Source organism: Pyrgilauda ruficollis, unplaced genomic scaffold, assembly GCF_017590135.1.
Source record: "Pyrgilauda ruficollis isolate IOZ18807 unplaced genomic scaffold, ASM1759013v1 scaffold73, whole genome shotgun sequence".
In the NCBI taxonomy this organism is placed as follows: domain Eukaryota; kingdom Metazoa; phylum Chordata; class Aves; order Passeriformes; family Passeridae; genus Pyrgilauda; species Pyrgilauda ruficollis.
Genome location: NW_024529155.1, coordinates 4257724 through 4274742, shown reverse-complemented (window position 1 = coordinate 4274742; position 17019 = coordinate 4257724). Strand labels below are relative to the sequence as shown.

Genomic DNA, 17019 nt, shown 5'->3' with positions numbered 1-17019 from the left:
TTTGAATCTGTCAAAAGGGCCTTTGAAATAGAGGGGTTTCAGTTCTCCCACCAGCTGAACTGCAGGTGGGTTTCTGCATTCTTCAGGGGTCTTGCAGGCTTCAGTCTCTGATCCCCAAGCCCTGAAGAACAGTGCTGTTCCACATTTATGGAACCCACAGCATGATGACCCACCTGCTTAACACTTTTGGCACGAGATTTGGTTTTTCTTTTGTCTGGTAAGGCACAAGAGCACCTGGGGAGGAAAGGCTGGAACAGTGCTGCATCTGCAGGGACAAGACTGCAGGTCTAGCACTCCCTGACCTCTCTGCAGTGGCTTCCTGTGGAAATGTTTTAAACACTGCTACATCACAGACTGTGCTGCCTGCTGCCGTGGACAGCAGGGGATTCCTAGTGTGTAAGTTTGCCTTTGGGTGAACTGCTCCAAGGGTGAAGGTGAGGCCCAGCAGTACCTGGTACTGCCCCCACCTGCATCATGTTGGCAGCAAGACAGAACTCTCACTGCAGCTGCCAGCACTGGTAAGCACCTGTGGTTTTCCAGCCAGCTGGCCCTCACCTCAGTGGCTGCAGGAGAGCATGTCCAGGGCTGTTCTTTGTGCTGATGGTGTACCAGCACAGGTGCACCTGACAGGGCTGAAGGATTTCTGTTACACCTGAGAGCAGGTCACATTGCATTGGGGTTTTACAGGAGGGCAAGGGGTGGGTCTGGCAGGTGACATTTCTGAACTGTGGTTTGGCAGGTCTTCACTCTCTTGTCACACAACCACCTCCTGCAGTGCTGGAAAGCGCTGCTTTGGAAAGTGACTAGTCAGGCTCTTGTGGATCCTAATGATCAGCTCAGAACCCTTCACCTGTTGTTTCAAGCCAAGCAAAATCCATCACTTGCATTGAGGTATTTATGACCCTCATTACTACCACTATTTAAACCCTAAAGTCATGCCAACTCCTTGTCAACGTGCTTGAAGTTGGATCCACAATAGGAAATCCCATCCCTCCCCTTGCTGAGGATCAGCTTACACCCAGCACTGGTGATTCTTCCCTTGTAGATTCTGTTGAACTGTAGCTTGTCCAGCAGCCTCCTGTCTTGAGGGCCATCTGCTGTATCCTCAAAAGCAGAAGAGAGAGGGGTTGTTTTATCTCCTAATACATCTGTTACCAGATTCTGAAATAAGGCACTGATGCTGACTCATGCCTCAGAGTAAATTATTTTATTCAGTGAAGTGTGGCAATAACACAAGTATTTTATGAACATCTGTATTCCTGTGAAACACGTTACACTCTTGCTCAGACAATCTTCCTCCCTGAGGCAGGATCCTCACAGGCCCAGCACAAGCCCAGGGCTCACAGCACATGACAAGGTAGATATGTGTAACCAACACACAGGACAAAAAGAACCTGCTCCGTGAACACAAGATAGAATTATTAACAGCCACAAACCAAGGGAACCTCTTTAGCACACAGAGGTGGAACATAAGCCAGATGAAGTGATTCCAGCTTTCAGTTTTCTTTGCCCAACTTCATTAACTTTAGATGAAAAACTAATTAACTTCCATCTGCTTAGATGAAAAACAGCCAGCAAAATAAGTAACTTCAGTGTACTGGGACAGCTACATAATTACATTTATGTATTATATGTTTTATATATATATAAATAAATTATATATGTATATTTCATTTGCCTCTATAGCATGACTCATTCTTTCTACTTCTGTACGAGGTGAAATCACTCAGAGGTGAAATTTTTCAAGGTTACATCACAGCTCTCAAGCTGCATCCCAAGTTTTTGTACAGTTAACTAATACTTGTGTAAGGCTGCAGTGGAGAACTGAAGTCTGATTGTCACAGAAGTCACCCAAAATAATGAACACACTCCAGTACCTTACTGTTTTAGAAAAGAGGAAATAATCCTATTCTGAAGGCAAATAGAGGCAGCTGCAACTCAAAAAGTCCTGACTGGAGCAGTGAGCACCTGAACAGCATGTGGCACTGTAGACTTTTCCTTTGAAAAACAAGAGGCTTGTTCTTTGGGATACTCTACTTACAGAAATGAACCTGCAGCACTTCTTACAGCCAAAATATTTGGAACGAAAGCTTAGGGTACCAGTGTGTACACCACAGAAATAGCCTCGGGCTCTCACCCCTTAACAAAACTGCATCAAGGAGTAGCAGTTGATTCCTTAATATTTTGCAAAACTGCTTCACTTGAAAAGTGAACATTTCCCTGTCAACCTCTAATAGCCACATTCAAACTCTGGTTTGTAACAGTGAGCTGTGAACCCCGTTCCTATTGTCACCTGGCCCTGACAGTATCCATGCACTAGTCGAAGAGAGAACCATGGCTGGGCTTCTCTGTCGTGTCCTGCTCTTCCTCCTCTGGGTACTCGGTAAGATCCAGGGTCAGGACTTGGCTGAACATAATGTCATTGTACTGAAAGAGGGAGGATCAGACCAGGTAACACACTTCTGGGACTTGAAATAAGCTTTCATAACTATGAGATGCAATCATGAGCTTGAGTTTCCCACAGGATGTTCCCCAAAGCCGGTACCTGCACAGCAGGACACACCCACCCACCAACTCTGTGCAACACTTCAGGTGTGACCCAGCACTTCAACAGCCCCATGTGCATTATTTACCCATCATTAATTGTTACCTCAGGACACACTCCAATCAATGCATCTGCCTTGTAATAAAACTCTTCCTTCAGGGAAATGACTATCATTTGGAACTGTTCATGTGCCTGTTCTCTAATGAAACTTGAGACCTTTGGAAAGAAACCAAGTATTTCAGTTAGTTCTGGCAACCTGAAACAATGCTATGATTAGGGAATGGTGAGGGAAGAACTGAACTGTGCTAGCTGCAGAATTCCATCATGATTGCTAAAATGAGAAATAAACCAGTTTTAAAAGCCAGATATTTTGCATGGTTTTAAGACAACCCCTCAGGTGTGCTGCTTTTTGAAAACATTTAAGAAAATAATGGTTGATTCCAGTGAGTAGAGCTATAAAAAAACTCTAGTGCCAATGAATAACAATTTTACTTTATATAAATAGAAAGGAAGGTAGAAATCCCCAAGTAAGTTTTTTTTCAAAAGCGTGGAAAGTTTGCCACTGGTTGTATAATAACCTTAAATAGTTCACTGCAGACAGTAGCAAGTTTCTCAATAATAATGCAACTAAGTTATTAACTGGTGAGATTGCAATGTCCCACAATATAAATTAAATGCTGCATAAAGGAAAACCAGTATCTTTTTAATGAGCCCTCTACCTGCACACTTCTATCTATATGACATGGAAATTAATTTTTTACTGGAAGAACTCTTAGTAAGTTATGGGAAGAACTCTTGTTAGTAAGTTACAAACTTCACAGTAATTTCAGAGTATAGTTCCAATTAGTGAGAGATCTGCTTTAATACATCATCCATCTCAAAGAATGGAAAAAACAAATTCATTTCTTAGGATAAAAAATAGATACCAGTGAGTACCAGCAACAATCTTTCACAGATCAGTTCTGCTCACTTGCAGTATTTAATTTTAGCTATGTTTAAACTGAGTAATTCAGGTGCACAGAGGCAAAATCACCTCTTTGTTTCCAGTGTTTTGACAAGAATGGTGCTCAGCACATCCTTAGGTGTAAAGGGAACCTCTCTTCTGCCAGGCAGAATGAGCCTCCTGAGAGAGGCAAAGTGCCTAGTGCACTCTATTATCATTATCAGCTCTGGTAATGCATCAAAGGTAGCCTATATGGAAATCCTCACATTCATGCAATGAGTACAGGATTGGGGCATGTCTAACTGCAACAGGAACCTATCTGGATTAACACAGTCATCCAGGTAACAAGCAGGTAAGGGTCCCTGCCCAGCTCCAGACAGAGCCAGGAAACACAACAGCCAGCCATCCCAGAGAGCTGCAGATCACCTAACACACCACAGCTTCCACAAAAAGCAGAAATGTTAAGTTCAGCAGTAAATGGTGTAACACCAAAGGAACTGGAGTCAGCCTGCACTGCTCCAAGTCACCAGCCTTGAGACATCTGACCCAGAAAGAATAACACACAGGAAACACAATACTCATATTCCTCCAGAATACATCATCTTAGAGTGGTCCCAAGTGAGACTCATCAGCAGAGCAGTATCTGGTAGAAGCTCAGCTCACGGAGGTGCTGTGTGATGTGTAATCTTGTTTTTAATTGTGTCACTGAGAGACAAACCCTTAAACTTCCTTAGGAATCTTCATTATAGCACCACTACATTCCAACTCATGTTGCTGAAACACACTGCACCAAGTTAAAACAACCTCAGGGCTTAGGTAACACTTGTGGACTTGCATCCCAAGGATTATTTAGGGAATTCAGGTTTCAGGAACCTCTCACAGTGAGTCAGTGATCTCTAAGAAGGAATCTAATTCTATCTGGCAGGCACATGTGGTAGAGCTTTCCAGCTATCTATTCCAGAAGTACCCTCCAAGCAAACTCTGGGGTTCTTGGCCCACCACAGTTAACGCCATGAGGGGAAAAACCAAAATATGTGCTGTTTAAACAACTGCTCTTGTTTGTTAGGCTCTACCAAGACTGACATTAGCAGTAATGCTAGTAGAAATACTGTTCTGAAAAAGAATGCTTCTACAGAAGAAAATCCAGGCATACTTAGAGAGCTTTAGGATTCCTCCCTACAATGAAGTCCCCCTGTTCTGAGCCTCCTCCTCCCAGGGGCTGCCATCCACAGCTGCAATCTCTGCTGTTTGTGCTCCAGCCTCAGTTCTTGTTACATTGAACAGTCACTGGCAAAAAGGGCACAAGAAATTAAGAGGGCAGGAACGTGTTCTAATCAAGAAAAGTCATGTGACTAAAGTGACTGGAGCAACAACTTTATTGGTGCTAATGCAAAAACAGTTACTAAGCCAATTACATTAAACACTGCAGTAACAGCATGACTTCGTTTCCACATGCAAACACACTCCTTGCTACTCCTTGGAGTCAAGGGAGCTTCAAGGCCTTACCAATTCCAACAATTCCCAGGTGCCCTCCAGGTCAGACTGTGCCACATGGGGTTACACAACACACCTGCACACTCCTCACCTCCTCCTCTCACCTTCCCAATTTGGAGACCAATCAAACACACTTGGATTAAGGAATTTATATTTTTCCTGTATCTCACAGACTCATTACTTTAGCCCTAAATCCAATCCAATTTAAAACAGATTCAGTCAGGCTAAACAATCTCTGTATCCCAACACCCTGCAATGGAAGTAGCCACCCTTTTACAGAAGGTACCAGATATTGTCAGTAAAAGAGCAACTTACTTTACCAATGTTTGTGTTATCCAGTGCAGCATCTATCTCATCCAAAACAAAAAAAGGAGCTGGACGAAAGCTGTAGAAGACAAGATGGTATTTTGAATTGAGATACCAAAATGTTAATCAACATTCTAATTACTTACTTACTCTATAAATAAAATTCATAGTATTTTTCAATATTATTCTTGTATTTATTGTAATTAAATAATTAGGTATCATTTAACATCTAATACACAACAGACAAACTCATTAACAGTTAATATTTTTAATTAACATGAAATTTTACATTGAATATATAAAGTTATGACAGATAAAGAATAAGGACTTCAGCAGCGCTTGAACACTCCATTAGCAGAATTTTTAACATGTGTATAAGCATAACACTGTCTCTATCACATACTTGGCCAGATACTTGGATAATACCCTAACACTTTTTTTTTTCCTCCTGGATAGTCCCAAACAGCTCTTTTACCTGTGTACAGCAAACACAAGAGCCAGGGCTGCCACTGTTTTTTCCCCTCCTGACAAGCTGTCCATGGGCATAAAGCGCTTGCCCGGAGCCACGCAGTGAAAGCCAATGCCTTCCAGATAGGGCTCCTCAGGATTTTCTGGACTAAGGAAGGCCTAGAAACAAACACATTTAATTGTTGATAGTGAGATTTATCAAATTATTTAGATGAGTATTTTTAAGGTTTAAATACTGCCTGAGCTAGTGAGGAAATCAGTGAGTTTCATCCAAGTGTTCATCCATTCTGAGAGCAGCAGTATCCAGTTCCTGGAGAAAATGGTTTTGTCAACAAACCAGGAACCAAGAGGCTCAGTAACAAAACCAGTATGGAAACGGTGACACATATTTGTTATTTCCAGACTTTGAACTCTTGAATAAACTTAATTTTATCACCTTTTATGTAACTGCTTTGATTTTTTAAAATTATTAAAGTGTTACACTTCAAAAGCAGATTTCTTGGTTTTTTTTGCCTGGAAGACAATATACTTGCAAAATTGCCTTTGTTAGCTTTACAGAACCTACTTGTGAGCTGGACAAAGACTGCTTGTCTTAAAGTCTTTTTCTGTACTTTGTGTCTTGGTTCTCAGGGACAAAATTTAAAAGCATTATTTTAAAGGAATCACCATTTTCCTAACCACTAAAGGTATGACGGGTAAGATCATTACTAGATGATTTTTCTCATTAATAGAAGAGACAAAATAATACAGACTCTTCCCCTCTGCACAAGAGGAGACAGGTAAGAGAAATTTCCTTACTTAATCCTCATTTCCAATGTCTCTTCTCAGATCACAGAAATCATGGAAGAAAACCAACACATAACATGCTGAAGAAAACCACAAAATCTTAAGACAGACAAGAGTTCAATCCTTTAAACATTCCACAGTCTATGGAATTTGACATAACCAAAGCATTTGGTTATGTCAAATTCCATAGACTGTGGAATGTCCCTCTTGACTTCTGGTATTAACACAGGAACAGTAACAATGATAACTGTGAGGCAATTTGCTTAAAAGAAACATGCGAGACATGTTTCCTAGAAGTTGAAAACGTGTTATATCTGTTTATGTTTTCTAGATATTTAAAGGGGGGTAGAAGGTGCTTCAAGACCTTGCACAAAACACTAGCACTGATTCACAATTTTCAGCTGTCTGTACTAATGATTATTATTAGTGTAAGTTGATGCGTAAACCAATGTTATTTTAACTGAAGTACTCAATTACATTTCACACTTGTGTTCTGATAATTTACAAGTCTGCTAAAAGCAAAGAGTTAAACTAAGCCAAGCTGAACAGTCCCCAGTTTTGCTCATAGATTACCTCTCTGTCTAATGTCAAGCATACTTAGGCTTATTGCCTGTTCCTTCCCTGACCCTAAACTTCTGTAGGCTTTATTTCTGTAGGTTTTCTTCTTAAGGTTTGAGACTGTCTTTGGAAACCACAAGTGCTACTTTATTCTAGGTAACAGATCATCAGGTTTGGCCTTTAAGGCACAGCCCCTGCACACAACACACCTGAGCACTACTGTTCCTGCAAAGCTTCTTGTAGATCCTGTCAATGGCTATGGAGGCATGCTCAAAGCACCGGCTAAACAGCTCGTATCTCCTTCTTTTCACCTCTTCAAACTCCTGCTTGCATATTCTGGCCTCCTTTTTGCTGGCCTCAAAAGCTATGGAAAAAAAAAAACCAAAAACACAGGAATTGCTCTTTAAGAATTCTTTGAGCAAATACACAGAACAAATGTATACTGGGTACCATGAACAGCATCAAAGAAAATACTTATTGCAGAAAAAGGAACATACCGATAATAGTGTGAGTTTCATTCCGAATTTCAAATGGAAGACCCACAAACCAGTAAAGTTTGGATGTATTCAATCTGCTCTGTGCCACATTTGTCTGGAGCAAGGAACAATATTCTTCTCCTAATTCCTTCTGGGAACCAGGGAGCCCTAAGCAGCACCAGCACTGACCTGGTACAGTTCCAGAACCTCTTAAGTTAGTATCTTCAAAATTCTCTAGAGATACTAATCATTTTGCAGAAATTCTCATGTATGAGTTTTGGACAACATACACAGTTCCTTCAGTTATATAAGAAAATTTAAGCAATTTTAACATTACAGTCAGTACTTCTCAGAAAGCTAGTAAAAAACACTTTATGATGTCATGTGGGGAACAAGTATCTTCCCAATCATTCAAACTGTATTTCAACAAACTACTCCACACTCAAGTGTGTGTTAATTGTTTACATATAATTAAAAAGATAACTGAGGATAAACACTTGAGCACACAAAATACCTTAATATCTGAAAGGGGCAAAGCCAGCAGGACCAACCCCAAGAAGAGGAATTTCAATTAGGGTGGAATCACAAAAGTGACTGACATGAAAGACTCAGTGTTACCATCTATGGATTCCTGGAACTTGTCCCGAGCTATCAGTAACTTCTCTTCTGCTCTCAGGTTTGGAGCAGCTGTCTTCATTAATGTGACCTCTTTAGTTTTGATTTCTTGCTGCATTTGCTTTACTTGATCCTCTATGTCTTTATCAGATTCTAGTTCCTAAAGAAAAAAACCCAACAGAGCAATCTAATTTGCTTTTAGGCCCAGACATTTCAATACATATAGCAAGCATTCATGGCTCCTGAAACAATTACCCCACTCATTAATAGTTTTAACTTTAAACACAACTGAAAATGCCACCCAGGTCTTATTTCTTGCAATGAGTCTACCAGGCCCTCACTCTTCTTCCCCAAGATTTTAAGAACAGGAAGCCAATTATTTTCTCTCAATTCCCTTTTTAAAATACAACACAGGAGCAGGATTAGTTCTTCACTCCTTGATTTTTAAAGAAGAGGCTCTCAGTGAACTTTAGATAAGTTCTACTGATGACAGATGCAGCCTTTGTGCTTAGCCTCTGACATTTAACTATTTTCCTCCAGATTTAAAAGGAAAAAAGATATTACAAAACCTGCTGAGAAACTGTGACCTAATGGGCTGTTAGACAGGGAAGGATGGGAACCCTTGGTCTCTGCAAATACCACAAACAGAAGGTAAACAAGCCCCCACAGCCACCCTTGGGTTCTGGAGTTTTGAGCCTTGACATACAAAGCTGGAACTTCGAGGCAGAAGGAGGAAGGAAAAAAAGAAAAAAAAAATCAAGGTTATATTAAGTCTCTCAATTCCATTTTTGTGGTTCAGGTAAGCTGTAAGTTAAAGCCAGTTATATGGAAACTGACCTATCTAGAAATCCCACACATGAATGCTACATCATGAGTACAAAACCAGAGCACACATAACACATGCACTTCAGCTTAGCAGTGGCTTGACCAAGTGTCACTTAAAGACTAGGGTGAAGAACAAAATAAACAACAAATAAAATACCTTTCACAAAAATAAAAATCAGACACTTCATCTCTAATAATTTCAGACAAAAGATTACCTTTAGGTCGACTTCTAGGGGGCTGTAGTCTATCTGAATTCTCTCTTCCCTTTCATAGATCCCTGATAGAGTCTGGGTGTCTTCTACAGTTCCTAGCTGTAAGATGAAGGACATTCCAGTTCAGAAATACAACAGTTAACTTTAAAACTGTAAAACCAATTCATTAAAAGATTTTAAAATTAAGAGACAGTGGTAACATCGTACGAGGTATATGTAATCCATGGCTCTTCCTCTGGCCCAAATGGAATGAACAGTTAAGATCTCATGAGCCTAACTAACACACACACCTGTTAAATGAAGATGAAAACTGCTAAACTCAGACTGAAGCTATGTCAAAAGCAGCAGCAGCCTGTTTATTACATATTTACAACACTGTACATACTGTAAATCTCCTGACTGTCAAGATGTACACTCACTAATACCTCAATCCCTTCCAAGGGAAGGCTGAAGTGTGTAAACTGAGGCGTTTCTTCCACTCAAAAGAATTGAGGAGCTTCAGTTCTGTATGGCACAAGCAGAGAATCTTTTACTCCCTGTCGCCTGAATTTCAAATAGTCATGTTCCCTCAAATGAAACATGTCTTATCTCTCATTATTAGACCCCTTTCCCACCAAGATTTTTTTCTCGGAACCAAATCTTGCTGGTCTTCTCTGTGAGTTTAATTAAGAATCCACATTGTTATTCCTTCTGCTCTCCCCTCCTTGGTTTCCTCTCTTCCTTACTCAGAAACAGTGAGAGCTGAGTTCCTACATCCTTGGATCACGGGCAGTTCTTGTTCTTTCCCTTCACAGACTGCCCACCACACCGCACTGCCTGCATTCTGTCCACTGCCCAGTTCACACCTATCCTCCAGCAAAAATACTTTTCTAAGGAATGGGTTCAACAAGACTCCTTCCAAATTCACACACTTGTTGTAAGTTCTTCAAAACCCACTGCTTATTTCTTTTGTAACAGCGCAGAAAGTTTATTTCTCCTCACAAAAGGTATGTTGGAAAAAGAGGGAAGATGGAGACAATAAGGGGCAGTCACTGGATAGAAGGAATGTTTCTATTTTAGCCTATCCCTAATTACTGTGAATATCTACATCTACTGAACGCAAAAGGATGCTTTTATAAACAGCATTTATATTATGGATGGTAGAACAAATATGATCTCAATCCTTGCACAAAGCCACATTTATTTACATTTCTGAACTGACCCCTGTGTATCCTCTTATTTATCTTCACACCAATTTTCCTGTACAACAAGATTTTATATGTTTCACACGAGTGTGTTTCAAGCACAAACAAAAATACTTGCAAACAGTATTTACCTACAAAAATAAAAACAAATCTTTTTGAATGAAAGAGACCTGATCACATGAATAGAGTGCAGTGGTTTGAACATTACTATGTAATAGAAATAGTCCTGTAAGGAAAGAAAAATTAAATTAATGAGTAAGTGCTCCTCCATGATATCTATCTTCTGCAAACACTTAAGTACCTCTACTTCACTGATGTCGTCCAGTGATCCAGACAGTAACTTAATTTTCAAGTCCTGCACCTTGCATTCAAGCAGCAGATTATGTCCCCTTAATCTCATCTCTTCCAGCGAGGTTTCTAGAGCTGTAGCTTCCCTCTGCAACTTTGTGGCTTCTCTACATGAACAAAAGGCACAAAACAACTCAAGAATGGAAACATCACTGCTAGTAACATCCACAGAAAAACAGCATGAAAAATACAGCATAGGCAACAGCTTCCAAGCACCAAGAGGGCTGTTTCCTCTTCAATAACCCCCATCAAACATAAAGGAAAATGGTACTTCTGCCATCCCCTCCATTCTCCTGAATTACTCCAGAGGGAGCCTCAGTCTCAGTACATTGCCAATTTCACTTAAAAGCACATTCAAATACCCATCTTTCCCAATTACAGACTACCTCAGTTCTGTTCAGCTCTAGTGAACATGTATGGAGATTTGATCCTTTAACATGTAACCAAGTATCTTTCATCACTACTCTCCCTGAAACAGCTTGATTCTTTACAACCAATTCCTCTGGTAGCATCAAGTTACTATCAGCAGAAACACAGTTAAAATTATACACAACATAAATTACTAGGCATACAGTCATGAGTTAATAGAAAATTCCACAAGTTTACATAGCCATAACTGTGCCAACGTGATAGGGTTTTTAAACACAGCGATGACTCCTGATTAAGGGACATCAGTAATAAGCAAGCACAACAGAACTGAAGTATAAACTGTCCACAAAGGAGTTGATTTAATACAACAGTAGGAGAAAAAAAATGACCTAAAGTTAGTATTAGTTTAAGGCATCCAACATACGGAAAGTCTGGAAAAATAACAATGAAATTGGAAAATAAAAATGTTCCTATTAATCAGACCCACTCTACAACTCAAACTGAACTGTGAAACCACGAGGGAACTTCACATGCTGCCAATCAAGCTGTAAGCTACTACACATTCACCACAGGAGATAAGAGATCTCTGGTCAGATATCTCAGTGAGACCTAAGACTAGGCAGGTAATAAAATAATTCTGTATGGTTTATGGGATGGACCTCTTGAAATACTCTGCTTCACCCACTGAAGTAGAAACAAGGTTAAACCAAGGCACACTGCAGATGCAAATCACTATGTCTCTAATAAATTTTTCACAAGGAAACAAAACAAGATCAATCCAAACATGTGATCAGTAAGTCCCTTCTAAATATTATCCCTTTAATAATTTTCCCAGGAGTAGAAGTAGGAGTTACCTATTAAGAGTTAATATCACCTTTCTGCACTCTTCAACTTCATTTTGGCTTTTTGCAAGCTCAGCTTTATGAGCACTTAGTCTATCCTTAAGGTGTTGCTGCTCCTCCAAAAGTTCATTTACTTTTTTAAGAAGCTTTTCCTCATCCTGCATGGAAATATTTAGATTTTTAACCTCCCACTAAGAATCTAGATATGGAACCTCTACTACACAGAAAGAAGGAGTTAAAGTTTCAACCTGTTGCATTCAAATGTGTTAGAGTGAAGATCTGAAAGGCACTGGGGGGGGTTTCCCCCACTTTGTGGCAGTTTTATACATTTCATATTTTGTTTTTTGTTCAAAGCACATATTTTCTCCTTCCCTTTTCTGTGAACAAGCACAAGCTTGTTTCTTTAACAAGCACCATCACCACAGTACAGAATAAAGAGCACTGTGAAGGAGAAACCCAGACATATTACTTCAACTAAAAACCTAAATTGGTTTCATAGCATTATTTTAAATGTTTTAGTGGCTGTAAAGTAGCTTAAAGATGTAAAGCACCAGAGTTGCTTGCTCTTACTCAAAATCTCTGCTGAATCTGAGCCACATGCTGCTGGTTTTATCTATAGTTGCATGTTGCCTTTTCATATCAACAGAACACATAAACTGAACAAAATATAAAATAGTACTGTACAGACAGTAATCCAAAACTTAATTTTTAGTAAGCTTATTTTAAATAATAAATAAGCATTCAAATATGGCAGTTTATTCCAAAATTAAAATGCAATATGCATCTGGATTTTTCTAAGCAATTACAAAGTCAACCCTGAATTAACCCCTCAAAAGATTAATCCACAGCATCAACTACATTTATTCAAAACTGAAACTGAGAGGAAAGAATGTATTGAGTTACAAAGACAGAGAAATTATTTTCATTATTACCTTCTTTAGCTTGATAATCTCAGCTTCATCTTTATGAATTGTCTCCCTCAACTTGCTGACTGAGTTTGTTAATTTTTGTAGATGATCACGATTATACTCCAGCTGAACGTTCAGCCGTGTCCTCTGACTTTCAAACTCCAGTCTAGTCAAGGTACAGGATTTAAAACCACTTCTTACAAAGCAGGCTATTAACTGTGATTGGACTCTATTTAGATACCATTACTGTATATCTTCTATGTGAACAGAAAAATCTGCATTACATTGATTCTACTACACCACATCCTGCGAATATATGGGAAATCACAAAGATATAGTGATACTGGTTAAACAAATACAATAGAGAATATAGCCACATCAATATGGAAAGTGACACTTGAACTTCAACCATCTTTTCATTTTAACATCCTGCTTCTAAAATACAAATCTGTGGAGCAGTGACACGTGTCTGTGAGATAAACACTAGCTGAGGCTGCCTGTGAAAAACTCAAGAACCTGTGCTCCTTAGAGAGGAAGTTCCTATACCAAACACCTGCATCTTACACCCTGTTTTCCTTAAGATTTATTCACATGAGTGACCCTTCATGCTATTCTCAATCTGGGATAGTGCCATTTTTTAATGTGGGTATTAGAAAACTATTTTTAATTTTTTTACAATAGTGCTACCAAAATAGTAAATGTTACCTTTCAAGTTTGTTGCAAGCTGTCACCGACTCCGTCTAAACAACCCCAAAGCACAGCAGTGATCTAACTAATCCTTGTCTAACTAATCTACAGCAGTGGCCTGACTAACAGTGACATGGAGAACCTTCCACATTCCACTATGACTTTGTGTTATTTCCTGTGAAGGAGTTTCTCCAGTACCACTGTGCCCAACCTAATACCAACCAGTGGTTTTCATTTTAGAGACATATACTACCTTCTCTTATCAATCTCCTCTTGTTGTCTCACGTGTTCTTGTTCATACACACGAATATTTTCTATACCAATTTCTTCACAGAATTCCCGGAAAACAATATCTTCAACCTTTGAAAACAGAAATGGAACAAAAAATGATTATACTATTTTGCAACTCAGAGATGTAAAACATTCAATCACTTCATGCTACAGACTAGATTTTTTAAGGTACTTCAAGAAAACAGCTAACAACTACTGAGAAGTAATTTGTACTTGAAGTTTTCAAATAACACTTTCAGTCCAAATGCCAGACATAAGGCATATGTGCCTGGAATCTACAAAGTGTAACTCTAATGACAGCACCTGGTCATTTTGAAGACAGAAGTCATCACAGTGTAACCAGCTTCCCTGGTTTTGCCTGTTGTTCCCAGGCAGCTGAAGAAGAGAAAGCTAGACAGGACACTAATCAGATACACTAGATTTCTTGGACTTGTAGTTCAGTTCTTTATTTGAATCCTTTCAAGAGATCCATAAATATTAATTACTATGCTCTGTTTATAAAAAAGTCACAGCAAAAATTCTGCCATGGAATAGCTAATTTCCTAATTATACAGTATATACTAAAAAAAAGCATCCGTCAAAATCAAGTCTAATTTTTTTTTTTTACAATTTAAGCAGGCAAATACTAGGTACAGTGTATATGGCTGGACTGAAGGAAGAAATGGCAACAGTCCATTCCTATAAATTCCTATTTAAAAGGAAACCCAATGGACTGAACAAAATTTTAAAAGAACTCTACAGGTCAAAGCCTGGTATTATTTATATAGTTTTAGTATTCAGGATTTTTTAACCAGGTATCAAATACTACATCAAATCAAGTTATACTATCCAAGTTACACTACTCTTTGGAAACTGATTATTGGTTCCAAATGATAGCCTCTATGATTTTGTTTTTTCAGAACAAGCAACAGAGAAGTTCCTGTATCTGGAATTCTTACATGGTTAACCACCAGTGACTTCCTCACTGTTTGCAGATGACAGACATCTGCACTCCCTCATGCCTGCACCCCAAGCAAGACAGAGAACAGGCAGCAATTTTGGCTTGTTCTTACATGCAGAATTCCAGTCATGGATTAATCCCCAGACTGACTGATGAGAATGGGTCAGAAGCCAGGAACTAAATTACAGATGTATGATACAGCCTGAGTTACTGCAGGCAGTGGTGAGGAATGTCTCCTTCTCCAACAAAATACATTTACATCAGCATCTAAGTCCTGGGCTGTGTATTTCCCACATAAAATTGCAGTACCATTTTTCCACAGCTTATACCAGATTTCTTTGTTTGACAAGAGTAGGAACAAAGGCAGCTTCAAAACACAGGTAGAGATGATGATTTTCCCAAGAGGTTAATTACTGCCTACCCTAGCAGAACACAGCAGGAAACCCCTCTTGGCATCACATTAGGCTTTACTAACATTCCCTTCACTGAATGCCTTTAGTCTCTTCATGACAACCCTGCTCTGCAATCTGTCCACTGTCTGTATGAACTGCTCTGGGGACCACTGGAAGATTGGTATATTACAGGGAAACCAAGAGATGAGATGGCCAAAGTGTCTACACAAAAAACCAGCTGAGAAACCTAAGTGGTGGATCATGTATCACAGGGAACTTTTCCTATTGCTGATAAGAAGCAGACAGGAGCAGATTCTAAAGACAAAAGCTCTTTAGTACCGTAACAGAAAATGAATTTGGTCAGGTGGGGATAGAACAAGAGCTCCATATTCTCCATCAGCTACACCTCAAAAGAGAGGGTGAGCAAAGAACACTCAAGTTATATCACAGGCTAGCTTCATCTTCCATGAACTGGGAATTCCATGAAGCTAGCTTGTGATACAACTTGAATACCCTGAAGTCCATTGTATACCTGGACTTGAATACAGGTATACAACGGTCTTAAAAAAACCAAGAAAACACCAAAACAAGCCCCAAAAACCACAACATGCAAAAACCCCTAAAGAACTTCCTTCCCACCCAGAAAAGAAAAAACCAAACAACAAAATCACAAAGAAAATCTCCTCCCAAAACAGAGAAATAGGAATTTGCTGATAATCATCACACACACCTCTGCCACTCTCCCAAGGTAATCAGAGCACAGAGAAAAATCAAGAACTAATACTGGCTACTTCCCAAGAGAAAGGAGCCTTCGGACTACGCTATTTTTCATCTACCTTCCAAGCAGACAGACCATCCCCCAGACATATCACCTGCAGAGCTCCGAACAAAGCCCTCCTGCAGTGCTGAGGGCTGTTTTCAGCTCTAGAAAGCTGTATATATATGTTAACAAAGCTTCATCTACTTGAGATGTAGATGGGTTTGGTTGGTTGGATTTGCACTTGACAGTCACAGAACTTTGACTCTAAGGAAACTGATTTGCAAAGCCATGACTCATATACACTAACATTCTCTGTTCAGAGTTACCTTGGTAAGAAGGGTAGAGGATGTGGAGACATTACTGGAATAATGTACAAGCCTTGCTGACAAAGCAGTTTACAAAGTTAAAAGTTCCCTAGTTCTAAATATCAAGTAAAACTTAAGCTTCTGTAGCCTAATAGCATGAGCTCTCAAAGCTCTGACAGGAGGCATTACCTTGTTAATTTTTTTCTGAAACTCTTCTATTTTTTCTTTTCTTTGCACTATTCCTTCATTCAGCATATCATGCTGAGCCTCAATATTTACCAGTTCACTTTCCAGTTTTGATTTTTCCTAGATAGAAAGGAAAAAGATGGTAACTTTTCTCAATAGGATGATCAACTTTCTAGAAATTAAGGGACAGCTCTGTTCCAGGTTAACTGTTTTTTTCTCATTAAAAAAATTAAATATTTTCTTCTCAAATGCCACTTAGCCACTATTACTGCCAATTTGCATGTAACAATCACAGTTTTAATGAGCAGAAAAGCAAACTAAGTACCACATAAAGTGCACTTGGACTTACAGACTTCTGAAGGTTACCAGATGATAAAACTTGGGTTTGTGGTAAGCTTGGTTTAAACCACAATAGAAAAAGCCTCATGTAAAGTACTCTGCAATCTTTGTTTTTTGTATTTTATCAATTCCTCAGTTATAACTGCTGTATGTAATACTTTCACTAAATTTTAAAACCTACGTAAGGACATAGCATTACTTGATCAGTATTCCAGTTAAAACAATACAATTATTAAACAT

The 17019-nt window shown here is 39.2% G+C and overlaps 1 protein-coding gene across 1 annotated transcript in view; it reads right to left on the bottom strand.

The window, feature by feature from the left end:
• Positions 1 to 2316: 2316 nt before the first annotated feature.
• Positions 2317 to 17019, bottom strand: part of SMC1B (structural maintenance of chromosomes 1B) — a 28852-nt gene continuing 14149 nt past the window's right edge. The window contains exons 14-25 of the mRNA XM_041485974.1: positions 16444 to 16560; positions 13820 to 13926; positions 12904 to 13045; positions 11984 to 12129; positions 10714 to 10867; positions 9232 to 9327; positions 8195 to 8351; positions 7310 to 7464; positions 5764 to 5915; positions 5298 to 5367; positions 2651 to 2761; positions 2317 to 2427 (exon numbers count right to left, since the gene is read on the bottom strand). Coding sequence (XP_041341908.1) covers positions 2317 to 2427; positions 2651 to 2761; positions 5298 to 5367; positions 5764 to 5915; positions 7310 to 7464; positions 8195 to 8351; positions 9232 to 9327; positions 10714 to 10867; positions 11984 to 12129; positions 12904 to 13045; positions 13820 to 13926; positions 16444 to 16560 — 1518 coding nt within the window. The remainder of the gene's footprint in view (positions 2428 to 2650; positions 2762 to 5297; positions 5368 to 5763; positions 5916 to 7309; positions 7465 to 8194; positions 8352 to 9231; positions 9328 to 10713; positions 10868 to 11983; positions 12130 to 12903; positions 13046 to 13819; positions 13927 to 16443; positions 16561 to 17019) is intronic.